Source organism: Bos grunniens, chromosome 2 (assembly GCF_055505025.1).
Source record: "Bos grunniens cultivar Pamir isolate PY7600 chromosome 2, Bosgru_T2T1.0, whole genome shotgun sequence".
NCBI classification, from domain to species: domain Eukaryota; kingdom Metazoa; phylum Chordata; class Mammalia; order Artiodactyla; family Bovidae; genus Bos; species Bos grunniens.
The window spans coordinates 25,715,446-25,734,053 of NC_141166.1; the positions used below are offsets into that span (position 1 = coordinate 25,715,446).

The 18,608-nt window shown below is 41.3% G+C and overlaps 1 protein-coding gene across 1 annotated transcript in view; it reads right to left on the reverse strand.

The window, feature by feature from the left end:
- The window catches only part of ACSL3 (acyl-CoA synthetase long chain family member 3), a 75,078-nt gene that overhangs the window by 16,027 nt on the left and 40,443 nt on the right, over nt 1–18,608 (reverse strand). The window contains exons 2-8 of the mRNA XM_086366033.1: nt 16,398–16,811; nt 6,524–6,701; nt 5,253–5,362; nt 4,263–4,401; nt 2,511–2,661; nt 1,220–1,343; nt 411–482 (exon numbers count right to left, since the gene is read on the reverse strand). Coding sequence (XP_086222159.1) covers nt 411–482; nt 1,220–1,343; nt 2,511–2,661; nt 4,263–4,401; nt 5,253–5,362; nt 6,524–6,701; nt 16,398–16,775 — 1,152 coding nt within the window. The 5' untranslated portion in view covers nt 16,776–16,811. The remainder of the gene's footprint in view (nt 1–410; nt 483–1,219; nt 1,344–2,510; nt 2,662–4,262; nt 4,402–5,252; nt 5,363–6,523; nt 6,702–16,397; nt 16,812–18,608) is intronic.

Consider the following 18,608-nt stretch of genomic DNA (forward strand, 5'->3'; position numbering starts at 1 on the left):
CACTTTTTTCTGGTGTCTAGGCCAGACTCTCCCTAAGGGACTCAGGAGGTGTGATTTGCTTAGGAGGAGATGATCTCCAACCTTTCCTCCTATCTCCTGCTGGGCTTCAGGTCTCTACTAACAGCAAACAGATATCACAAAACTGATTTGAGCAAGCAGCTCTTTAAGGAAAGGAATTGATAATATCATATGGAAGCTGAAACTACTATTAAGTTGACTGCTTAATAAACAAGATGAAAAAGATAAAACATGACCGAATAAATACTTCAGAGCTCAAGATAACATAGGTAACAAATAAGGAGTAAATCCTACATAAACTACCTTGTCAACAATGTCTTTTCCACTAGCAGTTACATTCTGGAGATGCTTTTTTTTTTAGCACTCAATATTGATTAATGGTCAATTCTTACCGGGACAGCTGCCATCAGTGTTGGTTTCAACATGGATGTATCTCCTTTGCTTCCTTTTTTTATTTTTGAAGACTACAAAGAGAAAACAGGTTTATATAAAGTGATCATTATTTTAAAAATTCAATGAAACACTTAAAAAATATATTTCAAAATTCTGTAATTTTAATCTGTGATGTGACATGAAAAGTCGCTCAGTCGGGTCCAACTCTTTGTGACCCCGTGGACTATACAGTCCGTGGAATTCTCCAGGCCAGAATAGTGGAGTGGGTAGCCTTTTCCTTCTCCAGGGAATCTTCCTAACTCAGGGATCGAACCCAGGTCTCCCACATTGCAGGCAGATTCTTTACCAGCTGAGCCACAAGGGAAGCCCATTTTAATCCACTCATATTCTAAATAGACCTTAAAAGGCAAGTTCTTTTGAAATGATTAACTGTTATCCTTATAGTATACTGTCATACTGAACGAAAATTGTGTTAAAGATCATTATGGTTTCTTAGTATCTCAAGGAGAAGGCAATGGCAACCCACTCCAGTACTCTTGCCTGGAAAATCCCATGGATGGAGGAGCCTGGTAGGCTGCAGTCCATGGGGTCGCTAAGAGTCAGACACGACCAAGCGACTTCACTTTCACTTTTCACTTTCATGCATTGGAGAAGGAAATGGCAACCCACTCCAGTGTTCTTGCCTGGAGAATCCCAGGGGCGGGGGAGCCTGGTGGGCTGCCGTCTATGGGGTCGCACAGAGTTGGACATGACTGAAGCGACTTAGCAGCAGCAGCAGCAGTATCTCAAATCACAGAAATTCCTTTACCTGATCTGCTAAAGTCTGTGGTGAAGAGTAGCCAATGCGGCATCCATGGGAGAGACAGACAAGCTCAGCACTTAATTCTAAGACGTGGGCCAGAGGCAAATATCCAATGTAAACATCTTTCTCCCTAGAAGAAAAGGAAGATGCAAGAAGCAACAGTCAGGTGCTGTTTCTGTGAAAAGTGACTCCAGCGGGAGCAGCTTTAAAAGGCAATGGGAGGACCCTCTGGGCTCCATGCATGCACGTGTGTGTATGACAGACCCTGGGGGTGTCAAGAGAAAAGCATTACGATACAGCTCCATCTGAAGCTGAGGAGGCAGACACACAAGAAGTGGCTCCGTTTCCAGTCCTCCTGGAAGGTGCTCCCTAACTGAGCGCTGCACAAGCAAAGCTCTACAGCAGAAGAGATCAGGACTCGGAGTGGGTAAAAACATGAGGGATTCTGAAGCACAGAAGAAATCCCCCAAGGAGGGATTTGACAACTAATGGGATATCAAAAAGGACCGTTCAAAGAGAATCCACAGTTGCCTGCCAGGAATCTCAGGAAGAGATTCTTGTTCCGAAAGTTAAATTATACATTATATAACAAAATGTATATGTATACATGTGCATATTATTTCAAGAACTGTTCTCATTCTCAAAATATGAAGGGCAACTTCCTAGAAGGAACTAGTTGCTCTTAATTTTTTTCCTGAAAGTTTTGCATACGTAAGAGATTTCTATCTGCATCCCCAAATTCAATTCCACAGTAACGTGGGTATTTATAATTGTTACACTTAAAGGCAACAAAAATATCCAACTGCTGTACAAGATCAGTCATCACAATACTGATTCCATCTCTGGGAATGTTATCCTTGCTTCCCTAAAACTCTCTCCCGTCTGGCTTCCTCACTGATCTCTTTCACATTCCAGGAGACCCACTCTCCCCTTGCTACTACTCAACTGTGTCTTAAAAGGAAAAATCAGAGACTGAATACAGAAGCTCAATAAATACTTAGTGGATATATTATCTGTTCACTTGAATTATAATATTAAGGTATAAAAATGACTATGACGGTAATAATATGAACTGATTAAAATATTTAAGACATTTAAATCAGGTCAAGTCTGCACTTTTAAAGTAAAAAGTAAATATTAACAATGATACCTTTTAAATCCCACAACTATAATTATTTTGTAATTTTAATGTCTCTTTTGAAGAAATGCCTAACTGTAAACAGACTCTGAAGGACTAATTTGATCATATACTAAGAAATGACATAAATGTAAATAATTAATGTAAATAATAACATACCCGAGTTCTGGAATCCTTTCCGCCATCCCAGTTATACCAGCAATAATGTTACTATGAGAGATCATGACCCCCTTTGGAATTCCTGTGGATCCACTTGTGTACATGATTACTGCAATATCTGAGGGCGCTGGTTTGCTAAGGGGTTTGTTTTCTGCATTAGAGAAGACACATACTCCTGAGAAATTTAGCTATGTCACCAATTTTTTCATAATCATTTGTTAACTCAACAACTACTAACTGTACTCACACAAAGGCCGATAAAATAGATCAAGTCCCTGCACATGAGACATAGTCTACTTGGATAGATGTACACAAATCTATAACTTATAAGAGTTATGAAGAAAAATAAAGCAAGACCAGGTGAGAAAATGTTAGGAAAAGTGGCAGGAAACGAAGGTGAAGTAACTGCCAGGACCCCATGGTGCAGAGTCTCCAAGGTCAGGCCCACGACTCTGGATATCACACTGCGTGGAAAGCAACATCACTTTGAACAGGGGCTTGTCCGCAACAAGGATCACGTTAGCTACTGTGTGGCTACCTAACTTAAAAAGGAAACAACAGAGGGAGAGAGACAAAAGGCTATGCCAGTGATTCAACTAAGAAATTAGACCAGGGTACCTAGGCATTTGCTAAAACTGTTCTCTACTTCACAGTGTGAAGCTAACATGGCTACACTCAGAATTCTCCCCGCTTTGGCACAAGCCCAGGAACAGCAGCCAGCATCCCAGACAGGTGACACAGTAGAAAGACAAAGAGAAGTATGTCACGGGCAGCACCACTCCTCTGCCTGAATTAATCTTGGAACTACCCTAAACGTGGTCTTCTCAGTAAACAGGGTAAACATTTTAAACTTGTTCCCAAGCGCACCCTTGCTCTCGTACCTGTCAAGATGTATTTCTTGACAACTGTTATTACTCAAGTTCTTGCTTCCTAACCTGCCATTCACTCCTCTGTCCCATGGTACCATTCTCCACTGCCACCATTTTCTAGAAACTGTTCTCTGAGGCGACTCTGGCTAAGAAGTCCAATGGTGCTCTTGCAGTCCCTGCGTCACTGGGCTCCTCCAGTGCACCTGGTCCTACGAAAGACTCCCGCCTTCTGAGAGGCTCCTTCACTCGACCCCCATGAGTCACACACCACCGATCTCTTCCTTCTTCTTCGGCCAATTCGTGGTGGCCTTTGAAGGTACCTTTCTCTATGGGTGTCACCTACTCCCTTGGCTTTAATTAAAACCTGTTCTCAGCTTCTAAATCGTTTAACTCCAAACTCCAGCATACTAGACTTGAACACGCCACTGCCCACTACAAAGCTGTATGTGAATTTAGTGCACCTAAATTCAACATGCACAGAATTAACCTCAGCATAACCCTGTTTCCAAGCCGAGTGAAGTATAGTCCCACCATCCTAACAGCTTTTGTGAAATCCTACAAGTTTAATGACATTATTTCTAAAACTAACTTTAAACCATCTAAAAAGGAGAACAGGAAAACTGTATCATGGAAAAAAGTATTTTAAATTAATTTCAAATAAATACTACTTTTAGAACATTCATAAATTAATGTTTGTATTTTTCCTTAAGTTTTTTTTTAAAGAGTAGAAGATGGTATACTTAGGGTGACCTTTCTTCCCAAAGTGATGATCTAGAAAACCAGTTTATCACTTGATCTAACTTTAGAATCAGATACCTGGATCACATCTAGAGAACACAGTCACTGCAGAACACACACAAGGAAGCAAGGACCCGCCACGTACCCATGCTGGCCTTGGCTCCCAGAGCCCGCACGGCCGCCATGGTGTGCACGATGACGCCCTTGGGGAACTCAGACCAGGTCGGCGGCTTTCCATCTACAGTGATGATGTGCCGCAGGCGAGGGACCAGAGAAACGATGTCCTGGAAACACACAAGGATCCACTGCAGTTTTCTCTGAACATGAGTGAACGTGTGTGCGTGCTCAGTCGTGTCCAACTCTGCAACCCCACGGACTACAGCCCACCAGGCTCCTCTGTCCATGGGATTATCCCAGCCAGAATACTAGAGTAGCTTGTCATTTCCTACTCCTGGGGATCTTCCCATGCAGGGATCGAACCCGCACCTCCTGCACTGGCAGGTGGAGGCTTTACCACTGCGCCACCTGGGAAGCATATTCTTCATTACTCTATATTAACGAGCGTGGCAAATAATCCAGGGCACAAGAAAAGTAGTTTACCATGTTTCAAATTGTTAATTTCTTGCCTCAAAAAAGCAAGGGTGAAGTGTACTGGCATAACTACCCCTTTTTTCGGATGGACAACTATTGGTTTGAAATATATGTTACTGCTTTATAACATTAGATTTACTGTGTATACCTGTTCTTTGGTATAATTTTAATCAATAAAGTTAATTCCTTGCAAAAATGGGCATATAAACACATACTGCCTGAACTACAGGGTAGCCAAATGTTCCCCATGCTTTAAGAGGCAAATAAAGATATAGGGAGAGAGGAAGGGAATACTCTTATAAACTTGTTTAAAAAAGGGGGGTGGGGGGATCAGATATTATTGTTTTCATAGAGTTCAGAAACTAAAATTCCTTTCTCTTGTAGTTTCGTAAAGTCATTAACTTTCCTTTAAAAAGTTCTGAAACTTGTACTCAGTGCTTCAGAATAAGTGAATTACTAGTTTAAAAATAACGCTTAAAATTAAAAATTTATTGAACATAGACTTGAAAATAGATGAGCACAAGGTAGAAAAGCTAGTTCTCACCTTCAATTTTGTCTGCAAGAGTTCTTTACTAGTAATGATGTTGGTCACCTCTGTTTCATTTAATCCATGAACAATTGCTGGACCCCCTAGAGTAGCATACAGCGTAACAACTACAGGGAAAAGAAAGGGCAAGTCAAATAATTGACATTTCATAGAAGCACCAAGTGCAATTAAATAAAGGCTCTGACCACTGATGGAACATCTAAACCCTAAAATGTTAGATCCATAATTTGTGGTCTAATTGTGCTGTGTTATTCTAAATTATTTTAATATATTAACATGACGCCTACTCACTCTTCTATAATTCCCCCACAAAATTTCAACATTTAAAAATTTTTTTGTTTTCTTTCACCTACAGATGCTACTCTGAAACTGTGATGTTGAAAGGAATTATATTTGACTTCTAAAATGTCAAAGTCATAGATGTTAACTATTTGATACCAAAATATAAAAAATATACCAATAAAATAAGACACTGAATGTCATATTTAAGATATTATTTCTTTAAAAAATAGCACTAATGAGTGGTAATACTACTTATTCTAAAGTAGAAAAATTTTAAGAAAAATAGTCTTAGAAATGTCAAAATTAAATAATAATGAGAAGTTAAACAAAGTCACTTTAAGAGATAATTTAAAGCTTCTTAAAAGAAACATACTATAAACCCAAACCTATGAAAACAAAAAGGTATACCAGTTTAAAAACAAAATACAGTGGAGGCATTTACAAAAAGAAATTTGATGATAAAAAGTATCCTTTCCATTTCATCTGAAGTATAAAACAATGTCCATGTTTAATACCACAACTGACACCATAACCTCTGAACGAAACTTCTCAGACGACCTCACAGGCATCACAACTTCCACAAGTCGTCTTATATTTATACAACATAAAAAGTCTCTATCGTTTAACTAGCAGCTAGGTTTGAGTGTTGGAAGTGCTTTAGAGGCCAGCTGTCAACTGTAAAAATGGCCTAACAAGATGACACTAACTTTAAAGGACAATTCTGAGAAGGGGTAGCAGAGCAATGACCCACAGGTGTAGATTTAGTTCCCCAGACCCACAAAGTCCCCTCAGAATAGGTTCAAGTCCTCTTACTACACGGGTAATTTGTTCCACAACTGAACAAACCAGTATGTCTTAAATTGTAACAAAGGTTAAAATTAACATCAGAATTTTATCCCGGGAGGAAATACTTATCATAAATAGTAAGTATCATCTCTCCCACAACACCAGGTCCATGCTTCGAGAAGGTAAGGAAGCCCACGTACGCTGAAAATTATACATGAAGCAGGCCTGTGCAGCAACCATCCACTCTGCCCTGGTCTCACAGAAGATGGCGATGTTGGTCTTGGGCTTCTGACCCAGCATCTGTAAGCCGTTTCCAAAATTAAAGGCTCTCACAAAGACATCTTCGTAGGAAAGCCAATTATAGCTTCCAAGAATAACCTGATAAAACAAACAAAAAAACACACAAAGAGCTTTCAATCATCAAAATATTAATCTCCAGAAGGATGCCAGGATGTGTTCCAAATTTCAACAGAAAGTTATGTCTGTATATAAACTATTTTGTTCTAACAAAAAGCTAGAAAGCAAGTTTCAAGGAAAAACTCTATTTTGAAAATTAGCTATTTTGTGGTATCTTCTATGACAACTTAAAATTTTCTGCTAAATTTTTATCATTTGGGCAATTGTTTTTCTTTTAAAAATAACTTCTACTACTTAAGAATTATTGGATTTCAATATCAGATAGTACAATATGATTCACAAACAGACACTGGCCAGACCCAAGCTAACAGAAATGTTTATGGCCATTCAATTTGAACTGCTGTAACTAATTCTGGATACACAAAGTACTGATAGACAAGTCTCCACTGATACAGCCAGGTGGGGTGTAGCTACACTAGTCACCAAAGTCCCTCTGTAGAATACTCACTGGCTCAGCAGGGCTTTCAACATTTCACTTGTGCAGGTAAAATCAAGTCTTATCTTAGTAGCAATCCCCTTTCAAGTGTCTAGGAATTTTCTCCAACTTAGATCAAACCATAAATCCTTAATTTTACACAGATTAGACAGAAAGCTATTCTTGCTGCAAAAATCTATTGACAGTTCCCAAACATGCCTGTGTCATTAACATATGTCTCACACACCTTAAAACCATCTAACCATATTCATTTTCAAAAATGCATTTCGATAATAGAATTAAGCAGGTTGGATGAATATAAAAATGGAAAAATAGTTGAATACTGCCCTCTAGGGTCCAATTCCAAGTTGGACTTGAGAAATACATTCATACTTTAATGGATAAGGGGCTTCCCTTGTGGCTCAGCTAGTAAAGAATTCGCCTGCAATGCGGCAGACCTGGGTTTAATCCCTGGATTGGGAAGATCCCCTGGAAAAGGGAAAGGCTAACCACTCCAGTATTCTGGCCTGAAGAATTCCATAGACTGTATAGTCCATGGCAGAAAAACATCTACTTCTGCTTTGACTATGCCAAAGCCTTTGACTGTGTGGATCACAAGAAACTGTGGAAAATTCTTCAAGAGATAGTAATACCAGACCACCTGACCTGCCTCCTGAGAAATCTGTACACAGGTCAAGAAGCAACAATTAAAACTGGACATGGAACAACAGACTGGTTCCAAACCGGGTAAGGAGTACATCAAGGCTGTGTATTGTCACCTTGCTTATTTAACTTATATTCACAGTACATCATGAGAAATGCTGGACTGGATGGAGCACAAGTGGGAATCAAGATTGCCGGGAGAAATATCAATAACCTCAGATATGCAGATGACACCACCCTTATGGCAGAAAGTGAAGAAGAACTAAAGAGCCTCTTGAGGAAAGTGAAAGAGGAGAGTGAAAAAGTTGGCTTAAAGCTCAACATTCAGAAAACAAAGATCATGGCATCTGGTCCCATCACTTCATGGCAAATAGATGGGGAAACAATGGAAACAGTGAGAGACTGTTTTTAGGAGGCTCCAAAATCACTGCAGATGGTGACTGCAGCCATGAAATTAAAAGACGCTTGCTCCTTGGAAGAAAAGCTATGACCAACCTAGACAGCATATTGAAAAGCAGAGACATTACTTTACCAACAAAGGTCCGTCTAGTCAAAGCTATGGTTTTTCCAGTAGTCATGTATGGATGTGAGAGTTGGACTATAAAGAAAGCTGAGCACTGAAGAATTGATGCTTTTGAACTGTGGTGTTGGAGAAGGCAATTGAGAGTCCCTTGGACTGCAAGGAGATCCAACCAGTTCATCCTAAAGGAAATCAGTCCTGAATGTTCATTGGAAGGATGGATGCTGAAGCTGAAACTCCAATACTTACTTTGGCCACCTGATGCGAAGAACTGACTTGCTGGAAAAGATTCTGATGCTGGGAAAGATCAAGGGCAGGAGGAGAACGGGACAACAGAGGATGAGATGGTTGGATGGCATCACTGATGCAATAGACTTGAGTTTGAGTAGGCTCTGGCAGTTAATGATGGACAGGGAAGCCTGGCATGCTGCAGTCCATGGGGTTGCAAAGAGTCAGACACAACTGAGCGACTGAACTGAACTTGATGGTTAAGGCAACTGAAATTAAGATACTTGTTTAACTTAGTAGTCCCAAACTCTCACTGCACCCTCCCCCCACAAAATGCTCAGCACAAGGAGCTCCAATGACTTCAAAAGGAGCTCTGTGGGGGTGAGAAAGCAGATGAGAATTTGGCCAAAACGTGTGGGATTACAATTTTTAAGAATTTCACACTCCAAAGATAAGCCTATGAGCTACCTCCTAGATTCTAGAATCTAAATGAGTTTCATAAGTTTCAGAGAATATATGTGCTCTGAAAAAGCACTAGATATATAACCCAAATATATAAACTCAAAAGACGCTGCAAAGAAATCAAGCTAAGAGTTTAATTCAAGTGTAAGGGAATTCTGAATTTAATTCTTTAAACCACTGAATTTTCTAGGAGTGATCTTTCCCATAAAGATTATATTTAAGGGACTCCCTACACTGTAATTTTATCTAATTTCTGCTAGAAAAGGCTTCTGATCCTAACTTGGTCCCTATGGTTAATCCAACCTGGAGATTAAATTATTCTATTCCCTGTCTATACTGTTGAACACTGCTGAAGAATACCAAACTTTTAAAATCCAGGATCACACATCTCACCATCCAGCAATCCTACTGCGCTTCCTTGGCATATTCATTTTCTCACCCTATCTGAAACCTCTCCCCTCAAATGTCCTCCACTCTTTCTCTCTCCCTTCTCCATTTCTACCTGATGACACTACCTCACACTCCACTGAGAAATTAGAAATTAAACAGAAACTCCCTTGCTTTCCTACCACCAAGCTCAATACCATACATGTACACACACGGTCTGCAGTCCCCAGGGCATGACAGTGGCTGAAGTGTCCCTGAAGGAAATCCAACTCACTAGGACTTTGAAGAGCTTCCTAAATTGCCATCTCTAGTCCTAACTCGTACTTGGGTACCCAACCTACTTTTTCACTTGATTATTCATCTAAGGATGACTTTAACTGATACTCCCCTCAAAACAGACACTTCCTCCATCTTGCCCTGTCATCCTAGCCCATCTCTCCTGAACTAATGAATGCTGACTGGCCAACTTCCACTCTTATTCCTCTTTAGCCCCTTCTCCCTACAGTAGTGAGTTTTTAAAAACATAAATCCACGTACTGCCCTGCAAGTGTTCTGCCTTTCCAGTAGGAATGGGATCAGAACACCACACTCTGCCTTACAAAGTCCTAAGGGCCCTAGACTTTGGCAGTGTCCCTGGGCCCATCTCAAACCCTCTGTCCTGACTCACTGCCTATAAATACAACTTTGTCCTTTCTGTCCTTCAAAGAGGCAGCGCGGGAACCAGGATGAGGGAAGACAGGTGCTTAGGACACAAAATTTAAGGAGGCACTCAGTCTCCGGTCTGAGCGCCATTATGAACTCTGCACCCTCATGCTTCACCCAGCTGGGTTGGTTCCTACTTCAGAGCCACTGCACCATCCTGTCCCCCTGCAGAGAGGGTTCCTACCAGATCTTCACAAAGCTAGCGCCTCCGTGTCCTTCAGGCCTCCACTAGGCCGTCACTGACTCGAGAGGCTACCCCTGATCTCCAATCAGCTTTCTTTCTTTACAATTAAATCTGTTACCTTCTTACTTATCATCTCTCTTCCTCCCATAGAAAAGTAGGATCCAGAGAAGAGTAACCTGTGTGTCTTGCTCAGGAAGTGTCTTCCAGTGCCTAGGCCACTATTAGCACATAGCAGGCACCCAGCAATTATTTGCTAAATGTGTGGAAAGAACTGGTGCAACCCAACAACTTCAGTTCACTCTGGGCCTCAGAGTCTTCCACCTCTCCTCCAGAAGACTCATTTTCTAAAAGATTTCTTTTTTAAAAAGTCTATATGCACCTGATCATTTAACTTCCACGGCTTCTTTTGTTCTGATCATCCTTCAATCGCATACGTCCTGTGCTCCCACCTCAAATATTCTTTTCTGTGACCCACGAGACATAAACATGTCTGACTGTCCTGAGTCAGGAAAATACACAACTAGTGTACCACGGAGTCTGAGCAGTTTCTTCATCTGTAAACCTACTTGGGGGCTAAAGAATCCCTCCAGTCACTTTGCTCTCTCACATTTGATTGGCTGTATTCTTACTCTGTGACAGGTGTGACATACACACAAGTAAACATCAGTGCTATCACTCAAACTGTTGCTGCCAGGGCCACAGAACTCAGGAATTTACTTTTGTTCAGGAACCTATGAAATTAGATACCTAGATTATGCTGATGAGGAAGGCCTCTTATCTCAAAAGAGGACTATAAAAATAAAATGGAGATAAGATACAGAACATGCTATAAAACAAATCACACAATACTTAACCAGTCAGGGCCCTGGAGAATGAGACAGTCTATAAAAATTAACTTTTCAGGTAGCTGAGTTTAACCTTTATCAGCATTAGAAGTTTTATTTTAACCATGCAGAATAGAGGTATTTCAAAAGTATATACTTCCTACCTTCAACAAAGTATACCTGGCTTCATTTTACATTTCTCTCTGCAAATGAGCATCATTCTAAAGAAATCATTGTGAGGGAGCCAGAGAGAGTGAAAATATTCAGTAGATCTGGACAGTTGGTGATAACCATGATGATAAGAAGGCAGCTAACCTCAACTAGTGTTTACTATGTGCTAGGCATACTGCAAGTAACACTCACAGGATTCTAAGATAGTTACTATTATTATCCCTATCTTACAGATGGGAATATTGAGATACTGAGGGAGTAAACATAATTTGCTCAAATCCCAAAGTTATTAAGTGACAGACTAGAATACGAATCCAGGCAGACTCACTCCAGAGTCTAAGCACTAAACCACACACTCCAATTGCACTACAAGAAGGAGTTGGGGTGTTACTGGGCAGGCGAGTCAGGTGGCCTGAATAACAAGTGTAAAAGGTCTGTGTTCGAATGGACTGTATTAATAGTAGAGGCAAGAGTGGAAGCAGAAGACTTGCTTAAAGGAAAGGAGGGGGTGGGGGGAGTGGAAAGAGCAGTAAGGAGGGAAATGAAAAAAGAATCAGACTCTTGGGTTTCACCTTGAGCCACCTGGTACACAGTAGAGCCTTTAATAAATGACAGGGTGAGGAGCTAGTGTGGAAAGGAAAACCAAGAGTTCTGGCTGGGGAGAGTATTAATATAATAACCAACCACAAATTCTGACCAAGAGATCAGCCATTATTTTTTATACAAATCAAGCATGTAAATATCCTAATAAGTTAAAAATAAAAGTCATACATGTGCAAACAGGATAAAAATGTGACTCAAGAATGAAATAACACAAAAGCAGGCACTAAGAGGGAAAAAAAGCTAAGTCAACTCCTAAGAACAGAAACAAGTATTTCTAGTATCTTTTTTGATCAATTCAGAAGGAGTAACAGTGAAACTTCTCTTTCTAAGCACTATGACTGCATGCTGCTGCTAAGTCACTTCAGTCGTGTCTGACGCTGTGCGACCCCATAGACGGCAGGCAGCCCACCAGGCTCCCCCGCCCCTGGGATTCTCCAGGCAAGAACACTGGAGTGGGGTGCCATTTCCTTCTCCAATGCATGAAAGTGAAAAGTGAAAGTGAAGTCGCTCAGACTCTTAGCGACCCCATGGACTGCAGCCTACCAGGCTCCTCCATCCATGGGATTTTCCAGGCAAGAGTACTGGAGTGGGGTGCCACTGCCTTCTCCAATTCCTTCTATTTTCTTCTAAGGTATGTAAAACATATAGGGAAAAAATGTAAAGTGTCTCTGGTAGTTAGATCACTAAATGTTTAAGCTGGTTTCATGTTTTCTGTTTCACTGTAAAAAAAATTTTTTATTCTTTGCAACTGTTTTATTATAAGTGCATGTATTTCAAAACTGTTCCAGAAAATGATCACTTCATTATTAATTAATTTCAAAAAAACATCAGTACAAGCACTTGCTCCGGGAAGTCTGAAATCAGGAGCTACCAACACTGGTTCCACATGCTTCACTCAGCCACAGTTTTATAAAACCATAGGAGACTCAGAATGACAGCACAACAGTCCTGGACAAGCTTGCTGGGCCTCAGGAACACAGCAGCCTCTGCTCCTCTGCCTTCTGTTCTTGGTGAAGCTGACAGTATCAGCCTGCCCACACTACTGTGGTATGCCCACACTACCACGGGCACAACTGTAGCAGAACCATCACCACCACCTTTTCTCCCACTTACCTTCCCTTGGGAGCTCAAAAAACGGGTAAGATAAAATGAAAACAAAGCTTCAGAGTTCATAGATTTGAAATAAAGTTTTCAGTATCTTTGTTTCAACCATGCCAGATACATTCTAGGGTTAATCCCCAAAGCTCACTCTCCCAAAACAGGGAGACAACTTTTGGATATTGCTCATCATTAGCTTTTTTTTCCAACATAAGATTATCTTCAAATATGGAAACTATTAAATGATGATACACTTCAGCAAAAATATTTCCCACTCTCAGTAAGAACTCTGAGCAAAGGCCACACTGCCTAAGCAACTCCACTCTTCCACTGAAGGGCAGGCTGTGAAAGGTCCCCTTCCCTCTATTCTTTCATAGCCAGCTCTGCTACAGCTGCAAGACAGTGGCTGTTAAGTAAGAAACCAAGGGGTGGGGGTGGGGAGGCCTAGTTTAAGACACAGTGGGGATACCCCTGTCCAGCGTGCAGACCAGCAGAAACTGGAGTCTCGGCTAACCCACGGTATAGCACATCTTCTTGAGAAAGTTTAACAGAAAATATTTGCTTCATTTATGATACACAAAACCTACTTTCCCAATGAGTCGAATTTCAAATAAGAAAAAATATTATGTATTTTTTATATCAAAGTTTATATAAAGGCTTTTGGAAAAAGTTTGATGAATTACATGCAAATTTAATGGCAAATGTCAGTGTTAGGTAGACCCTCTAACAGTGATGTAGTAGAGACAGAAACGATTAACTGAAAATAGTTTTTCTTGACTTCTAACTTTTACTGGAGTTCAAATATTTCTCTGTTGAATAAACAATGAATACAAACGCACCAGGGTCAAGGAGGGAGAAAAAGAACCATGTAACACTCACATACATACATACAAACACACATGCAAAAACATGCACAGGGCATAAAAACTTTGCTTGTGACCACTGGGTTATCTGGCCACATTCAAGGAACAACTATGATAGCTCCAGGATTTTATTTTGTCCTAATTACACAGATAACTTGAATTAAGAAGAATTTCATATTCACCATATTTTTCTCCTTTTCAAATTCTTGGGAACTAGTTTGCTGCTGTGAGTGCTGAATGACTGATAGTGCTAACTCCATAAAACGCATGTTGTGTGTGGGGGAGACTGGAGAAAAATAAAACTTTCTGCTAAGATAGGATTTTTGTGATATACGCTACATTAAAAGTAAGAGAACCCTATCTTTGAATTCAAATAGCAGGAGTTTGTCAAAGGATAGATGTGAATGTTTATTTTAGATACAAAAAGCACAGAAAGAAAGTAGTGAAAAACTTTAGCACTTAAAAGGTGTTTTTATTACCTTTTATAACTACCAGATCTCTCAGAGACAGAAAGAAGGATGGTATGTATAATCATAAAAAGTAGTGACTAAATATGACAAAAATCAGATGCCACTATAATAAAGTATTTTGCAAATTATAATCTATAGGCTAGAGACGAGTAATCAGACATGTTTAACCATATGATCTCAATTTCTCGAAACGTGCCGTTAACTAACCACAGCTAGATTTCAACTTAGCACCCCCTCCCCGCAAAAAAAATCATTTAAGTGAGGCAAAACTAAGTCAGCAAGAGATAGGAAAAATGCCTTAAAAGTAGAGTGAACATAGAATTTATCCAAATCACTCTTGAGATTGCAAGGGGGCACTGTTAACGTCTGAGTAACAAGTACAAGTCAGGACTGTTCATATAAAACTAGATAAAACATCAGTCTATTTGAAGGTTAGGAACACATACAGATTCTGCTGTCCAGAGTTAAAATAGAGTTTTTTTAATTTCTAGGACTTACTGATATTAACTTGCTTGACATCTCCTTTATGTTTTGAAGATCACTACAATTTGTGTGGTAAAATTCATGGACCATTAAGTAAAATAATATCATTCTCAACCCCACCACCACCCCCTCCCTACACATTAAGTAAAACAACACACACACACACACACACACACATATTCTGCAGTAATGGGAGGAAATGGGAACATCTCATTCCATCGCTGTGCTTACTTGGACTCTCCTCCAAGATCTGGGACTTCCTTCATGACCGACAGAAAAAAAGGCAGCTGGAGTCAGGATGCAGTTGGAAAAGGTAGTTAAGAGAAAAACAACTTCAACTACACAGGTATTAAACCTCTAACCTAGCCAAATTCTCAACTAACAGATCATCTTACTGACTCTAAAAAAAACCTGTATCTTCAATTTTCACCTACCAGAGCTTCAAGAACAGTTTATAAGAAACACACACACCTGAGTTTAGAAACAGCATTTTCACGCCATTCCTGTTCTTCACAGGGGCTGCACCACGTGCCTTCAGTCACTCACACAGTTCTGCCCAGTGAATTCCCAAATGATAATAGAAGCTACAGCGTTTACACTAGATACCACAAACTGTTCCACACACATAAGTATAGAACATACACTCACACACACAAAATCTCTCTCTCAGGCTCTTTCTCTATCAGTTCTCTCAACAGCCCTGAGCTGGGATTAGTCTAAGGAGCAGAGCTGGTCAGCCTGGGTTCTGCCCAGCGGCCCCCGCCAGCCGCAATGCCCTTGGGCAAGTGACCTCTGTGTGCCTCAGAGCTGTCATCTGAAAAGGAGGGTGTCCCTTTTCACCCTAACCCATGGGGCTTTTTAAGTCTTATCTAAGTTGATAAATGTAAAGCTCTTAAAGCAGCCTGGCTCATCAGGAATGCTAATAAAATGTCAGGAAGGATCATTACTTCCATGTTAAAGATAAAGACCCTGGAGGCAAACTTGTTACGTAGCTTTTCCAAAGTCACTCACAGCTGGTGGGTGGCAAGGACAAGACATCCACCCACAGCCTGGATCTGGAGTCCGGGCTCTGAGCCACCAGGTGACACTGCTAGTACAGGAGGCCTTATCCTCTGTTTTCAAATCAATAATGGATGGCTTAATATTTGTGAAAAGAAATTCTCCAAAAGAAAAAAAACAAGGCATTTGTCACAACCCAAGTACCAAGACATTAAACATCCAATGGAACTTACATTATAATCAGAAAAAGCAGGTCACACCCCAAAACCCAGAGCAATCTCAAGCACACAGGTGCTTCTGGAACTACCAGGGAATACAGCGTCAAACCCCAAACTGCCCTAGACCTTCTATTCCAAGCCTTGTAGACACTCAGGTGGCTCAGAAGTGCTCCACACTCAATGTCTTTGTAAAATTCAGAATAAATCCAAACCAGGGGTACAGAAAGGAAACAGACTGCAGTCTAGTCCCTCATACCTCCATTTCTCCTGCCACATCAGCAAATTCCAATAGAAGCAGGTTGCATTTGTCCCTTGTCACCATTTCTTTATTCAGAGCAAATTCAAAGGCTGTGAAAGACCACATTACCTTTTTAAAAACTTTTCCATTCGGCTGCACTTCATCTTCCTCATTTAGTATTTCACGTGTTCCCAAGAGTCTTTTGTCCTTGAATTTGTTTTTTGCATGCATAAAAACTTTATCAAGTGTATCACATCCAGGGTATAATACGGAGGCCAAACCATCCAAGCTGTTAACAGATCTGTATGCAGAGTCAGGTTTTGAATTTACAGGCTTTGCTTTAGTTCGGTTTGATTTTTCTTGTCTTGACTCAGACAAAAAATAATATGGAATGTATGTTAAAATAGTATAAAGTGATATTATGAACTGTATGAAATACAAAAGAATGGGGTTGATGGTGTGTTTCAGCTTCATGGAAGACGGTTTTGAAGACCCGTGGTTATTCATAGTGTTCAAAAAGAATTAACAGCTTTCTGTAAGAATCTAGAAGGAAAAGAAAGAAAGTTATTGGTCAAAAATCATTCTCCAATAATTTTAAAGGAAAAGTCTTCACATTAGTTAGGCAGATGACTTCCGCCGCCCCCCCCCCCCCATAAGTAGCCAACATACTGTCCACTCCTGCTATTTGTGGGACACTTATTTTGTGCTGTTATCTATTAACCATGGAATTTTTTACAGAAAAGCTTCCACATCATTCTGTAAACAGGTGGCTTTTCCAACCTAACCTCAAGTAACCACAAAGACTTCCCAGTGGTGAGGAGAAAGCAAGCCAGCAGGCCTACAACAGGATGGAGACCAACACTGCACCACTTCCTGTTCTTTGGGGTCTCACTACATTCAGGATGGCAAACACTTAGTACAAAGGCCACAGTCTCCCCTCTCCCGGCCCCTGGAGCCACTGCTTTCTTTCCCAGGGCGCCCCCTTGTCTCACTCCAGGCAGCCGCAAGCAACTGGAGTTAGCAAACCGCATGAAATTCCCTTTCCACAGAGATTCTAGATATTTTTCACTTTAGACAGGTTACATTATAAAGCAAGAAGGAAGCGGACTTTGATCATTTTATATGTTGCATTTCTCAGATTTATTGAGAATCTTCTATGTGTTAAGTCAGGGACTGGAACAGGGAAGGAAACAGCCTAAGCCTCTCCTCCCGTGGAGCGGATACATTCCTTGGGAGAGTTTAAGACAACTAGCGCCAGGTGGTGGGTAAGAAACCCCATGAGGAAAGAGTGAGCCCAGTCAGGGAAACACGAGGTGACCAGGCAAGGCTGCAGAGGCCGCTCTAGGATGCGGGTGGGCCTCTCTGGCCAGTGATACCTGAGCCGAGTGGGGAAGAAGGGCGCTAGGCAGAGGACGCAGCCTTTCTACCGCGGGTAGGTGATACTACCAGTTAACAAACTACCAACTACTCCATCCAGCTCTGCCTCCAGGATTGTGATTTCTGACACTCTTCACCTCCATGCTGCAGAAATTCTATTCCAGGAAAGTGTGGCCGAGAGCCCTGAGGAATCCCTTCACCCCGTCTCCGCTCAGGGCAGAAGTTCTACTGCTGATGCAGCAGACCATGAATACTGGGCACTGTGGTTCATCAGGTCGATGCGGGGAGAGCAGCTCCAGACACTAGTGGCTGCACACAAGGCCAGGACCAAGAGCAGAGGACAAGATGCTGCCCCTGCAGCAGTGGGACGGAGATTCTCCACAAGCCAGAGAAGCAGGTTGAAAGGATACAGAGCCCCTTAGCAGTCACTAACTTAGGACTGACTTAGTTGGAACACAGAACAGACAAGTTCAAGCTCAATGGCACTGGAGAAAACAAAGGAGACATTGGTTGTGAGCACCTAAGATGCAGCTGGTAGGTCCACAATAGAAAACATGCCAAAGGGAAGTTTGGCATCCAGAGAAGTTCAACAGAATCATGGAAAGAGACACTGAGGAAGACCCCTCCTGGAGCCAGGGAAGCTCAAAGACTGCCTCAAACACAACTCCTACAAAGAGCATCTAATCTAACTGGACACACTGTGGGGCATCTTAGGGCCCACGGCTTTGTCCAAAATAAGAAAGCAACTGACTGGCTAGCAGTGGACAATATGTGCTGGGTGTGGCGCCAACAGAGGCAGGTCATGGAGACAGATGGCTAAAGGGAGCCCTACTAAAACCGTGCTGTCACCCCCTGAAGAGGGCACTTCCAAGTAACTGCATGTGTTCCCAAGGCTAGGCCCTGAAGGAGCACCATCAGAGGACACCCACTGCAGAAAAGGTGAACTTCACCAAAACCGGTCAG